The sequence below is a fragment of the Rhea americana genome, unplaced genomic scaffold (assembly GCF_003343005.1).
Source record: "Rhea americana isolate MKP2758 unplaced genomic scaffold, rheAme1 scaffold_24, whole genome shotgun sequence".
Taxonomy (NCBI): domain Eukaryota; kingdom Metazoa; phylum Chordata; class Aves; order Rheiformes; family Rheidae; genus Rhea; species Rhea americana.
This window is the reverse complement of record NW_028186357.1, coordinates 1,117,972-1,131,910: the sequence shown is the minus strand read 5'-3', so window position 1 is coordinate 1,131,910 and position 13,939 is coordinate 1,117,972. Positions and strand designations below refer to the sequence as shown.

At 42.4% G+C, this 13,939-nt stretch overlaps 1 protein-coding gene across 2 annotated transcripts in view; it reads left to right on the top strand.

Annotated features, from left to right (window-relative positions):
- CRISPLD2 (cysteine rich secretory protein LCCL domain containing 2) overlaps positions 1–10,234 on the top strand; it is a 32,054-nt gene extending 21,820 nt beyond the window's left edge. For both annotated transcript variants that reach the window (XM_085306403.1, XM_085306401.1), the window contains exons 14-15: positions 4,748–4,881; positions 6,859–10,234. In XM_085306403.1, the coding sequence (XP_085162529.1) occupies positions 4,748–4,881; positions 6,859–6,913 (189 nt within the window). In that variant the 3' untranslated portion in view covers positions 6,914–10,234. The remainder of the gene's footprint in view (positions 1–4,747; positions 4,882–6,858) is intronic.
- Positions 10,235–13,939: the final 3,705 nt, after the last annotated feature.

Sequence of the window (13,939 nt, the reverse complement as noted above, 5' to 3'; positions counted from 1 at the left end):
TTTTTTTCCTCCCATTGGAGTTGCTGCCTTTAGTAATGTCCCCTCTTGGGTCTGCCTAGTGTGTAGGAACTTGCCTTCTGGAGGCCTTCAGGGAGCAGTCAGCTGGTCATAGGTCCCAGCGAGTGCATGAATACCTACGCTACACAGTGAGCAGGTCTCACTCTAGCAGCCTAGAGTCACCACGGAACTTTTCAGACTCCTGAGAAAAATGTGCTGAAGGMATTATATTTAAAAAAAATCAGGAAAGCTGTTGTGAAAGTGATTTTTAAACAGCTTTTGTTTTGCTCGAAGCAACTTTTTTAAACGTAGGGCCAAACAAACAAGTTACTGCAGACAAGCTAACGAGCAAATTTACAGCACCGGTCCTATCCTGTGGTACCTGCGTATGCTCTGACCCTGCAGTAAGTGGAAAATAGGGAGAAAACTCCCTTAGACTAGCACAGAGCGAGGCCCGAGATTACGGGGGTATTAGGTGAGTACCACCATCCTAGTTGTGCATTGTTTCCTGATTTGTACTGACGCAAAAGGATTAGTGTCCTTTAATGAATCACAAGCTCCATTTCCTACCGTACCCCCTGGGTATTATGTTTCATAAGCTGGAGCACAGAACGTGATTTGAGGTGCAGGGGGAAAGTATTTGTCCGCTTCCTAAAGGGTTTGGTTAACCTTTTTTCTGGACTACTATGCCAATAGTACCGCGAGAATCTAATAAGGAAAGCGCTTACATTTTTAGGAGAGTGAGCAATTAGTAGCAAAAAAGAAAAGAAAAAAAAAAGAAAAGAAAAAGATGAAACCTGCAGGGAAAAAAGAATTTGAGGAGGCTGTGAAGCACATTGCAAGGGGAGAGGTATTGATGACGGTAAATCCTAAAGCATTTGCCGTGCAGGGGGAATTTGGGCCAAGTCTTTTCCCCCAGGGAGCACTGMCTGTGCAGAATGCCCTCCAGGAGGGGATGCTGTGAATTAACCGAAGCCAGAGTCCGAAAAATAATTAAAACAGACAATATGCAGGATGAGACAAGTGCTAATCTTCTAGAAGGGCTCCCTGGCTTCACATCTGGAGTGGTACCTTCATGGCCCCAGGGGGGACTTGTGCCCCAACTGCGTCTCATTTAATAAGTAAGTTAGCTAAGAGCAGATGAAGCATTTTGCTCTGTCTCAAATCTGTGCTCCCTTCCAGGGTGCCTTCTGGCTCTTAGCATCTCCTCCGAAACATCCATTTGCAAAATGCTCTGGCAACTAAAGAGTAAACGGTCCGAGCAGTGGTGACAGAAATACTTGGCTGGGCCCTGTAACTGCATCTGATTCACTGAGCTTTCAGCCTGAGATAGTTTCTATATTTGCACGATCCCAGGATGGAATGTGAAGGTTTGCTTTGCCACAAAGAGCAAAGCTATGACATGAAGAATGGGTGATTTTTACGAAATAATTCTGATTTTTTTTTTTCAAGGACCATAGGAGCCACTATCCCAGTTTGTGTTTATCCACTTTAAATGCATTCTGATTGGCTGTTTTTCCTCATCAGAATAAAACTGCTATTTTAGACTGTACTTCAAAGGCTTGGGAAATGTGCATTTATAGGAGATAAGGTCTCTCGTCTCTAAACACAATTTAGATAGCTGAGGAGTTAGTGAAGCTTGGGTAGTTGTACTCAATGGCATAAGACCACTAATACTCTGCTGATACACGGTAGCTAGGAATTGTGAAAAGATCATTGCAAATCATGGGARCAAAGAGTAAAAGGAGAAGCCTAATTCATGGAGTCCAGTTACTGGACTTTTTTCAGAGCGGTAGGATGATTTTATAGGTATACTTGGTGGCCTAAAGTGCAAGAGGTATAGGCAAGCTTTGCTTTAAAAGCAATGCAGGAATTTTTTCATAACAAAAGTAATAAGACCCTGAAACCAGCGCATGGAGTAACCTTGAAGCTGGGGGTAAGGGAGCATGAACAAATTGCGAGAAAACTTATGGAAAAAGTTCTTGTCCAAATTCCAGGCCTATCCACTGAATGGAATTACTTCTCCATGAGAACAGACTTGTTGACTGTATGCAAAGTTTACAGATTCAAGTGGTGCATGGGATGAGGGAATCATGTCCAAAATCCTTTCAGCACTGAAATTAATGGTGAGAAGTGGCTGACTAGGGAATAGAAAAATTATTGCCTATATTCTTTGGTGTTGCATTGCAGGGAAGGGAAAAGTTGTTTACTCTGCCAAATTTTAGACAAAACTTCGTCTGTGAGCTTTTCTCCYGGCACGCAGCTGATGGAGAGGCAGCTGGTCTTGCAGGGGTGGGTAGAAGACATAAAAATCAGCCTCAGCCAAGGGRTCTGGGTTACCTGCTAAAGGAGATAAGTACTGGAAGTAGGTCTTTTGGGGTGACTTATAAAAGCATATATTCAAAGACACTTCGCTGCTTTGTGGTGTCTGTAGAGATCTCTGGTTTGTAGCTGTTGGTAGTATCATAGGTAGGTTTGCACTTAAGATGATGGGAGCATCCTTGGGATACTCATAGGTACCTACTTTTGTGGGACTGGTTATATCTAGGTGCCAGAGCATGCATAGTTGACTTTTCCAGTGGAAAAATGGAGGAAAAATAGACAGTTTCCATGAGTGCAGTCATGTGCCCAGGAAATAAAACTGAACTTTTGCTCATGCAGACAGGAGCAGTTCTGAGATGGTACTGGAGTTGTGTGAACACCTGGGGATCTCCATTAAGGCTGTAAAAGAGCTTTTAAGTTTCACAAAACACCATTACATGGGGAAATGCATAAATAACCAAAGTCACGTACTGCCTGGCTCCGAGAGTGACATCCTCACAAGGGAAACCTGGGTCCCGTTTGCATTCAGGACCCTCCTGAGCCAGAGCAGATGGCTCTCTGCTCTCGAGACACAATTTGCTATCCATGAGTGCTCTCATTTGCGAGGCAATTAGTTGGAGGAGGATAGRCCATTTGCACAACAAGGCAGATTTTTATCACCAGAGGAAACCAAGTTGGRTTGCTGAGCTCTCCTGAGAAATAAACCTTAATGATTAAACCAGTCACACTAATGAGGAAATAACGAGTGATTTAATTCATAGTCATTGATTGTTAYAGCCCACTGTAAAACGTATTGTAATTTTATGGTGTATGCCTCAGAGTCCACTTCTTCAGCAAACACTCCCGAGGGCATCCCAGGAGACTTGTGCAGTGCTAAGACGGACGCGAGGGCTGTGCTAAGGAAAGCTGTTGCGTTGGTAGTGCTGCTGCTGTAGTTTTGATTTTGGGGGGAAAGGCCTTTATTCCTGTAGTATTTCTCACCTTYCAAAGACTCTGCAAGTAACTCACTAAAGTATATGCTGGTCTCGCGTGGAAGAAGGGAGTAATCCAGCACAGCAGTAAAGGGAGGGTATAGGTGAGGGAATMAAAAGCTTTTTGGTCAAAGCTTTGAATAAGCAGCAGAACAGCAAGTCCTGGAAAAAAGGGGMTGCTTTGACAAGAACATTGTTTAGGATGTCTCCCAGCGGAGTGTGTTGCAAATTGATTCAGGACGGTTTAATTTTATGAGCCAATTTTAGATTTACAGATTTCCCATTGCATACTAGGGCAAATTCACAGTGTATCTTCCAAACACAGTGTTCCCTTGCTCCCTTGACCATATATAGAAGCAAAATACTAAATTGGCAATTACAACTGCTACAGCTGCCAAGAGATAGGCGATCCAGAATGATAAATATATAGGGGACAAGGCAAACCTGCCATATAAGGCTGAGGGAAAGAAGCAGCACGCTCTGTATTGTACACACACCATGGGAATGTTTGCCCTCGGCACTGGCAAGGGCATTGCAGGTTCTGCGGTCGTGGCTTTTTTTTTTTTTTTTTTTTTTAAGTGATTGAGAAGTTCCTAGGTTTGGGATTTTCACCTGCTGCTGTGCTCTGTGCTAGGGCTGATTTTTATTTGTTGTTATTCCAGCTAGCTGTATGTAAATCCTTTAGAGGGTTGATTGCCAAGTTTACACTAWGCCTAAGTCTGTCTCTGCTGTTACTCTATTTCCTGGATGCTTTTGGCACTTAGTCATCACTTGTTAGTATTTTGTGCTCCTCCAGYACTTCTGACTGTGCATCGAGTAGATCAGGGTAAGAGAAGGGCGTACAGTGGGGTTTTTAGTCCTGTCAGGAGGGTTCCTTTCCCTCAGGCTCAATGTAGTCTTACAGGGTAACTGCTTATCTGGCTGTCTGAAAGCTAGACCACTCAATGGGTGCAGCGCACCTAATTTTTCCGAGAAAGAAGGATGTGAACTCTCCCAAATAATTGGCCGTTTAGCTTAATTCAGCAGAATTGTCTGCTTTTCAAGCAACAGAGTGAATGAGCTTGAAGAGATGGCTGGTCATGAGCGAAGAGGTGTTACCACTGTTCTCTGGTGTGGGCACAAGGAGCAGGAGGCACTGGCTGGAAAGTTGTCCCTGAGTCAGCTTTGGCCCCGCATAATGTCCCAGACACAGCTCCGYGACCGGAGGGAGCAGTGCAAAGGCTGCTTGCCCTCTGCTGCCTTGGGTACTTTGATGAACAGGATGCTGGGGCTTGTGATGTATCGGCAAGGTCTGGTCTGTGGCATCTTTCTTCCTCCTCTGTCCATAAGAGAGGCATGCTTCATGCTTTCATATGTCTATCTTTTTTATTCCTTGATGATGATGGAAAAGGTAAATCAGGATCCCCAGATAGAAAATACAGACGTTYTGTAAGTCAAAATAATTAAATATTTTTCAGAGCTCCAGTATCTGCAAAACAGCAGTGCATGCAGGAGTCATTCCAGGTGAAGAAGGTGGTTTTGTGGATGTGATGCCAGTAGAAAAGAAGAAAAGCTATGTTGGCTCCTTAAGGAATGGAGTCCAGTCTGAGAGGTAAGATATTCTTCATTATACTTTCCTCTCTCTTGTATTTTTGATTGTGTGTTCAATTGTATGTCAAAGTCAGCAGATATCAGCTAGTCATGCCAGTGGGCTGGAAATACCTGACTTAACAATGTCACTGTGAATTTTGAGAAGCAAACAAATAGAGCGTATTGTCCTAGTCCTACCTTCCACAAGTGAGCAGCTACTTTCTGATCTTTGTTGAAAGGTAAGGAATATTGTTAAGCTTTGAGTCACGCTTTGARGCTTATAGGAGGAATCCCCATTGAATTCTGGAGTGTAGGATGCTTTTGTATTTGTTAATTAATTTCCTCTCTATTCTTGTGGAAAGAAGTATAAGTAAATTAATCTCTTGAGAGATTCTGAAGATGCAGTTGACCACCTTGTAACTCTTCATGGTTTCTTTTGGTCTAAATTTGCTGATTTAAATGAATAATTGCAATTCAATGCTTCCAATATTTTGCACCTCACAATGCATGTAAATGTTTAATGTAATGATGAATGTAATGATTGAGTCTAAGCTCGTTCAGTCCTTCGTGATTTGTCATTCCAGTTCAGTTTATAGTATATTTTTCGGATGTTGATGGGATGGCACTGATTCCTCAAAGCTGTCTGTGTGAACAAAAGTACCTACAAGCATGGTGGTTTTTGGTCACTACTGACATGGCTCTGCTTTATGCAGATCTTCATTTATAATTACTGTAAGAAATCCAAACGAGTTTGTGATTTTTTTATTCTAATAGTTAACATCCCAGAATGCTGTAGACCATTTCAGAAAAGAAAACAAAGACTGTGATGGGCAAACTAGAGGCATTAGATATGGGATTCTTTACTATAGATCTACCAGGACCAGGATTTTTCAGCAGTGTGAACAATATTTAGTGCAGTCTACTTGCTGCAATTTGGCACGTTTGCTTTCTGCTTGGATTTATGTCACAAAGTTTCCTGTTCATATAATTTTTCTTCTGTCTTCCTTTCCTTTATCTGCTACACTAAGAGTGAACTTTTTACTTGCCTGACAAATACTGGCCCAGCTAAGAATAAACTTTACCACCAGCAGTGGCCTGTAATATGAGCAGCAGGTGCTGCTCTCGGAGGAGAGGGAAACTGAAGACGTTATTGCTGCAGGGATGAGTTTGGATGAGATTTGAAAAGTGTTATTTGTGCTCAGTAATTAGGAGCACCTTCGTGCTACAAGATCGACTGGACTGTGGACTAGCTTTCAAAGATCAAAGTGAAAATCTTATCCTTTAGGACACTGGAAATAACCTTGGTAAAGAGAYACATCCAAACAGGTACAGGTCAAGGCTGCCTTTAAGATTGTAAATTCTGCAGAAGATACAAATTCTACCTTTCTCCCAAGATTTTGCAGCCCAGTAGATCTGAGGAAATAAGGTCTGGAAATGGAAATATCCTCCGCTCCCATACAAATAGCCACCTCCAACAGTAGTTGGAGGTACCTTTGCAGGTTGAAAATGAATATCTATCTATATTGTCATTTTAAGTGAGCAGATCTGGCTATTCCTCCTGCCAGCACCAGGAGATGGTCCAGACAGGCTCTGGGAGCCTGCCAGCCTCGTGACGATGGTTCTTAGGAAAACTCATTCCTCTTTATGCAAGAATTTYTGCAGAAGGGAGCATGGAGTCCTTTGGATATAAGCTATCACTGTAGAGTGCTTTTGCTTCCCAGTTCCTTTTATTGACATTAACACCGCAGAGCTAGGGCACAAACATAAAACAAATGTGAATCTGTGGATTTCTGCCTCTTCTCTTTGCGCTGCCATGCACTCTGTCACTGCGCTGACCCACCAGGCTTTTACGTGAGCACCTCCCAATGGGCCGCGTCAACATTAACGTAGCATGCTGAGTCCAGGTGCCCCAAGACGCTGAGCTTTCTGTAGGTCTGTCCTACTGTGCCCATCTTTGGTTCATTTATGTTTCTTTTCTTTTTTCATTTTTGTCCTCCAGCCTGAAGAATCCTTCAGATGGAAATGCTTTCCGAATTTTTGCTGTGAAGCAGTAAATTCCCAGGGAAGATGCAAGTTTCTCTGGGAGAGCACTCTGTTGATCTCGAGAGACAGGAAGGCTCCTCTGATGGCATCAGCTCTGAACGTACCCTCCTTGCCGATCTCTTTCAGGGAATTAAGAAAAAAAAAGACAAAAAAAAAAAAAAAAAAAAAAGACAACAGGTTCTGACTCAGCTGTTCGCATCTCATGGCACCAGTTCAGCGTTGTATCTTTTCGTTTCATGTTTTCATTTTTCTAGGGGCATTCAGTAATGATAGACTGTTGTAACTTCCAATTTACAAGAGAGGTGTGCTACACAGAACTGAGGTGGCTCAACATACAGCAGACGTGGTGGACCTTGCCTGGCCCTCAGATAGCATTTTAGAGTTTGAGGTATCTACTTCTGCGAGCCTGACACTGTGCACAGGCGAGCAGGTTCAGCAGTCAGCTACTGTTCAGGCAACAGGCCCTTTAAAACAAGAAACCATTTTAAAAGTTGCATCTTGTAGGGAGAGCATGGGCTTTGAGTGTGTTTTTGGTCGATTTTGGTGTTTTATGTGTAAAAGAAGAGCAAAGTGAGTTTTTTCCTAAGAGGGTGACACGCGTGCGCGACACTGAGTKAGGCTGCTGGAGCGTTGCGTTGAGCTAAGTAGTATGACGGGAGAGGATGTTTCTGTCGGCCTGACGTTGAGGTTTACTGGAGGATGGAGTCGGGTAGGAGTTGGTGGCAGAGTCCCTCGCTGCAGAAAACAAGGCCACCGGATAATCCAAACAGCAGGTTTAGTGTTTGCTGGTCAAACACTTGCAGGTAATTTGTAAGTCTGGCAACCTATGAGAAGTCAGTGAATTGGGGCTCCTGTGCTGGCACATCTCATTATATTACACGCCATTTAAAAAATAAAATTTCAGTTAAAAGCAGTGTATTGTTTTATACAGCAGTGCTGGTTGTTTTATCTGTAGTAGTCAARCAGTGATAAAGTTAATCTTATTTTTGTTAGAAACGGTTGCATCCATATGAAGCATGTTCACTTTAGTGAAGTTCTTCGTTGTGTGTGCAGTTTTGAGACTTTAAATATATGAGATAAATTGGGCTCGATGAATCTCTCCCATTTGGTTTGCGACACCTGCAGAACCCGACTTGCAATGCAAATGCTGTATCCTGGAGCACTGGGCRGCCAGGATGCTGTATTTGCCAAACACATAGGTGTGCTAATTATGTTATTTAATATTTTGTTATTTATGTCTCAACAAGCATCCAATTTCAAAGACTATTTAAAGAAAATCAAAGCTAGCCGAAAGAATAGCTTAGCATAAGCTGCTCTTTAAAGCAGGAGACTATTCCTTGCTTTCTATTTGAAATGGATTTTTAGACTTGATCTACACATGCATCTAGCTGTCTTTCGATGCACACACATCCAGTAACTTCATTAGTCACGAGAAGGCAACGTAAACTTTAGTTCTTCAGTTCATATAAACCCATAGTCCCTCTGCTCCGTACTTGATTATAGTATTGTATAACAAATGGGAAAATACTTCACTTTATTTGGCAGACGTCTCATAGCTGYGCTTATGCTCAGGCTGTGTTCAATTTAAACTAGGGAGATATACAGCTATCCCTTCAAGCTGTTTCAAAACAGAGACCAAAAATGTTTACATGATTAAACCCTTCTTTAATTCCATAAACACCATGAAATCAACAAGGAAATTGCATTTATCCATCAGTTTATTTCACAGCTGAGGTTTCTCTCTCTGTGAAATCCGAGTTTGGAAAGAGACCTTTTGTAAAATATGCAGTTGGGATTGCTTTGCACTGTCTCTCTAAGTTCTGCATAGCAAAACTTCYTTTGGAACAGATATAGAAAAATGACTCAATGTGTCGTCTTTGTTTATATGGTATCGTTTTCAAGGTGTACAGTATTTGCTTTAGATAGGAAAGAATTAACTATTTTTTCTTTTTAGATAAATTGATGTTAAAAACAGCTGGAACATATCTTAGAAAAGCTGCTGGTTGGAAGGGTCTGAGATCTTGGCAGTGAGATAAGGCTTCCCTGTTTCTGCCCGCTGTGGATAGTGATGCTCTACATGGTCCAGTGCAAGCCCATTAAATGCTGCATCATGAAACCATGGCCATCGTGGGCCTGATGTCCTAATATGGAAAGCACATAAAGCGCATCAGAGCTTAAGTAGGATGCCACCTCTAATATGCTGTCCGTGACAACCATTGATGTTGTAAGATGGTGGAAAGAGATGTGAGCAAGGAGAGAGTTCTTGGAGAAAAGTCCTGGAGGATCAGCGTAGAGCACATAAAAATCCAGCCAACTTGGGATGTATCTATCTGGCAAAAAGGGGGCGAGGGAAGAATTATTATTCCAACAGAAATATCCTAAAATGCCTAATTGAAGTTACAATTGCATATTTTTATCTTCAGCCAACTGGTTTGGATTTTTAGAAACYGATGTTATTTAAGTCTGTATCTGTTTATTTTTATATTTGTTGTACAAAAGAGAAATTGTGATTTTACTACGCAAATATTATTCGAGGTCCTGGGTGCTATTAATTTGAACATACCTCCACCAGCATTAGGGGAGATCAGGTCCTCCAAGGTGGTCATGTTATATCACTTACTTCCGATCGTGTGTGCTAGCTGTTCATATATAGGTGGGACAGTACCAGTTCTTAGCCATGTATTTTATTTCTATGATACCAAAACATTACTTAGTCTAATGTATTTCAATACAGCTTAAGGACACAGCATGTCCTGACCTTTGTATCACCAGATATGTTCCTCCTTAGACCTTTAGATTAGGAAATTGCGTGCCAACTAAGCGCCCGAGCAGTAGGCTTAGGGAAGCATCTGGTTAACCTTGGCAAGGCTGCTGCCGCGCGGTCGTTTGTGCCCAGTCAACTTGTTTCCAAAACCAAGACACAACACAGACGTTGTGTCGTGCCACTGCCAGCGAAACGGATCTGGYTCAGCAGAGCTGGATTTCCAGAAAGTACCTGGGGCGCAAAAGCCGAAGCGCGTCACTTYGCTGCCTCCTGGCCGGCGGGCGCAGCCGCAGCCCGGTTAGCCCTCGCGATTTGTCCTTTTTAAGAAGTCAGCGGTGGTTCGGCCAACAGCTGATTGAGGATTCTCCAGTCACGTACGTGGTCAGCTGTGCAGCCTAAATATTTAGGGCCAGTTCATAGAGTTGCTTTTTTTCTATGAAAAATGATGTATTTTACTACCTTCTATGTATAAAAGTTTCTTGTAAATTTGTGTGTGCCTTTGCATGTTTTTCAAGGGGCAGTGTGTTTATAAACTATAATTTTTTTCTAAATACAGAATTGTAAAATATCTTTTCTCCCCCCTCTGTTTTCTCTTAATTTCTAATTATTTGTGAAATAAAACCTTCCCAAAATGAATGCTCCCCGTTGTCTTTAATGCTCAGTCAGAGCCAAGGTTGTATTTAGAAGGGTCAGCCTGAGCTATTTGCGATTACTCATGGGACTAAAGTAGCCCCTGGAGAGCCCGAGTGAGATCAGGATGTGCCGAGCCATCGTGTGGAGCCTGTTCCACAGTCAAATAAATAAAACAGCCCAGTGTCCAGGGATTAAAAGTCAACCTTTACCCCTATTAGGAATGAGGTGCATCTTTTCCTTACCTCCTGAGATGCAGTGCCAGGGCCAGTCCATGTCTGCTTTTAAGAACATGGCTGGAACTCTGCAACAGAAGGGCCTAAGTAGATTAAAGGATAGGAAGAAGTGWTTTGTGAAGTCATGTTGTAAGTGAAAACTGTCTAGACTGTTGTGAAATGCACACTGATTTTTTAAAAGGAGAAAGAGAAGAAAAAATACGTAGATTTTTTTTGAATTTTTGTTATTCCCCTTGAATTTTTCTCCAAGCTCATACTCGGCAACAGCACTACAAATTACACCAGGCCATATTTCACAGTAATTCAATACTGTCTTGGTTAAAGGAGCAAGAAAATAAGGAGATTTGTAACTCAGACCCCAGACAATGAGGGCTGCACGGCTTTTGTCTCTGAATGTGGTCTTGAGGGAGAGTCCTGATTGCCAAAAAAGACTAGGATATAAATAAAATTTTCCATTGCATACAAAACAAGATCAATGTAAAATAGAGATATTTGTATTAGTCCAARGCTGGTTGTAGCAGTTATTTGCTTTCCTATTTGCCAGAGCTACGAAATGCCCCAAAATACTGTTGCAAAATTTAGGTCCTGGTTGACCTAGGGAGGAAAACAGCGTATTAACCAAAGTGTTAAGGTTGGTATTTCTGACCAAGATCCTCCTGTCCTCTGTGTTAGCTCCAGGCCTYTGGGCACTGGCTCTGGTTCTCCTAATGGTTATCTCCTCTTGAGCTGTTCACGTTATCTTCTTGTCAAAGATGAAYGGTGTTGCTGCGAGTGTCATCTGCCAAGCTATGTCTTCTGCCAAACGATAGATGTGCGAATCAGGTAAGCAAAGACTTGGAACAAAACAAGAGGTAGGAGCAAAACGTCTTTTTTTTTTTTTTTTAATTCAATCAGGAGTTGTGACTTAGGTTCGTGCTTTAAGGAAGGGGATATCAAAACTGGAAATTTGAATGCAAGTGGAGTGAAAAGGAGGGAAAAACCCATGTGAACATGAGTGAGGGTAGTGGTGGGTAGTGGAATGGAGTTGGTACCCCTGGTTTCACTTGCTGTCTCTGTGGCTGAAGGATTAAAGTCACCTCAAATAATATTTGAAGCTGAAGCTGGATACAGCTTCTGCTCATATTGAAACGGGAGCTAGTGACTCTCAGACCAGCAGGATGCTGGACTTCTCCCTGCTCATCTGTCCTGTTTGATGATGCATTTCCTGGGTGAGACCTCTTGTTGCCTCTTGCTGTGCCTCCCAGCTTACCTCTTCCCAACCCTGCCCTGACGCCATCAGAAGCTATGTATAGTGCTGGCCATACATACCTTGTGTGTGTGTTCTTTCAAAAACCTGCATTCATTTATAGGATGCACCAGGGCAATGTTTTCAAAGCCATTTTGCAAACTGTGGGGTTGGTTCTCATTTATACTAAGGACCTACTTTAAGGCACTCAGGAGACATTTATGCCACTTTAGGGTGTGGACAGAGCAGTGTAAAGAAGCCTCAGTGTAAACAGAAACCGCCCTTATATCTTGTTGACAGTGGTTAAAATAGGGTTATGGAGTTAAATCAACAGACAAGGTATCCCTTATGCAGCGCTCCTCTCTGCAGTGTTTGCTCCTCACTGTTCGTACCGTGTGAGCAGTCCAATGCTATATGCAGTTTCCCTCATCATCCGCTTCACAGCCAAGCACATCTTAGTACTATTAAGTGTCAAACTGAATATAAGACTATTTATAGCAGGCTAAAAGTCAGGAGGCTCAGATGGACTACTATATCTAGAAGCTCAAGGAGATGGTAGCAYTGCCTTGTAAAACAATTCTTTACAAATGAGGGTTGTCTGTCACAGACTTGGGGTTCCTCTGGCTTTCAGGCTGTGGGAGACCAGTAATCCCACGAGAGGAGCTGCCAACATGTGCTGTGCTGAGAGCTGCTTGAGGCAGATCTTTGGGGTATCATTTCTGTAGCTCTGTTCTCCAGAGTTCATGTCTGCACATCTGTCTTTTGTACCCATGCAGCAAGATAAGCTAAAATYTCTTGCAGTTCATCTATTAACTATGCCAAGAGGACAGAGGATCAGTTTTTCAAAAAAAACCCTACCATTCAGGACAATTTTGAAAGCGAAACTGTCCTGACACATAGAGCCAGGAGTTTTGGGGCAGGGCTCTGCCAGGAATTTCAGAGAAGTCGCCCCAAATCTGAGTGCTTTGACCTTGGGTGAATTGCTATCCTTCCTGCCTCCACTCAGTAACTTGGCAAAATACCTACTGCAGAAAGATGCGAACCAATCAACTCAAGCCAAGCAATTATAGATTAGCATATAAAAGAGAGAAATAAGAAATATCTGGAGCAAGTAATGAAAGCATTGGTGAGCGCTGGGAAGAAAGCAAAGCAGTAAGTAGACGTTTGATATGGTTATTGTCAGGAACAAGTCATAAAAGTAACCTAATTTCCTTGTCTAACAATGTGACAGATGTTGTGAGTAGGAAACAGTAGATTGACCATATTTGGGCTTTTAATAGTCTCACTTGGCATGCTTATAATCAAAATAGGGTTTAGATGAATGCAAGGTGGCTCCAGAACAGATCAGTAACTGTATCTGGAGAGTATTTCTTATGGATTACAGCGAAAATCTCCTTCAGTTCATCTATCTTAAGTCTATGCAGTACTGTTCTCTGGGTAAGATTTCAGCCCTGTTCTGATCAGTGTTTTCATTAATAATGTGCACAGCAGAATAGAGAATATGTTTATTAAATCTGTGGATGGCGCAGAGCTGAGGAGGACTGGGAGTGTGCTGAAGGATAAGGCTGCAATTCAAAACTCACTCCAAAAGTTGGAGAAACAGCCTGCAAACATAGACTAATGCTCAGAAGAGATAAATATAAGGAATAATGAAAGACGTGAATCTAGGATGGAAAACCATGAGTAAGGTAGTAATTCAGCCAAATTGAGATGAACAAGAGTCAACAGCATCACACTATGGCCAAGGAGGTAAATGTCATCTCAGATGTACAAATAGGGATACAGGTTGCAAGACACATGAGGAATCTCTCAGCTTTCCTCAGCGTTGTAAAAGTCTCCTATGTAGTATGGTGCCTAGTTTTGGACACCGGTGCCTGGAAACTATRCAATCAGCTACAGACAGTCCAGAAGAGAGCAGAGAGAGTGATCTGAGGGCTAAAACAAGCCTGCAAAAATGAGGAAGACTTGTTGAGCATAACAAAGAGGAGGGAGAGGGATGTGACTCCTGCAGAATGTGAAAGGTACCGCAGAGAGGAGACACCATTTGATGCTCATGCCCAAAGTGGACWGACTGGGCAGTGAGTAGTGGCCTTAAATTACAAAAAGAAACATTGAGAATGAACATAAGGAACGGCTCTCTCACTAAAATAAACAGAATRCACAGTCTTTTTGGGCTGTTGTT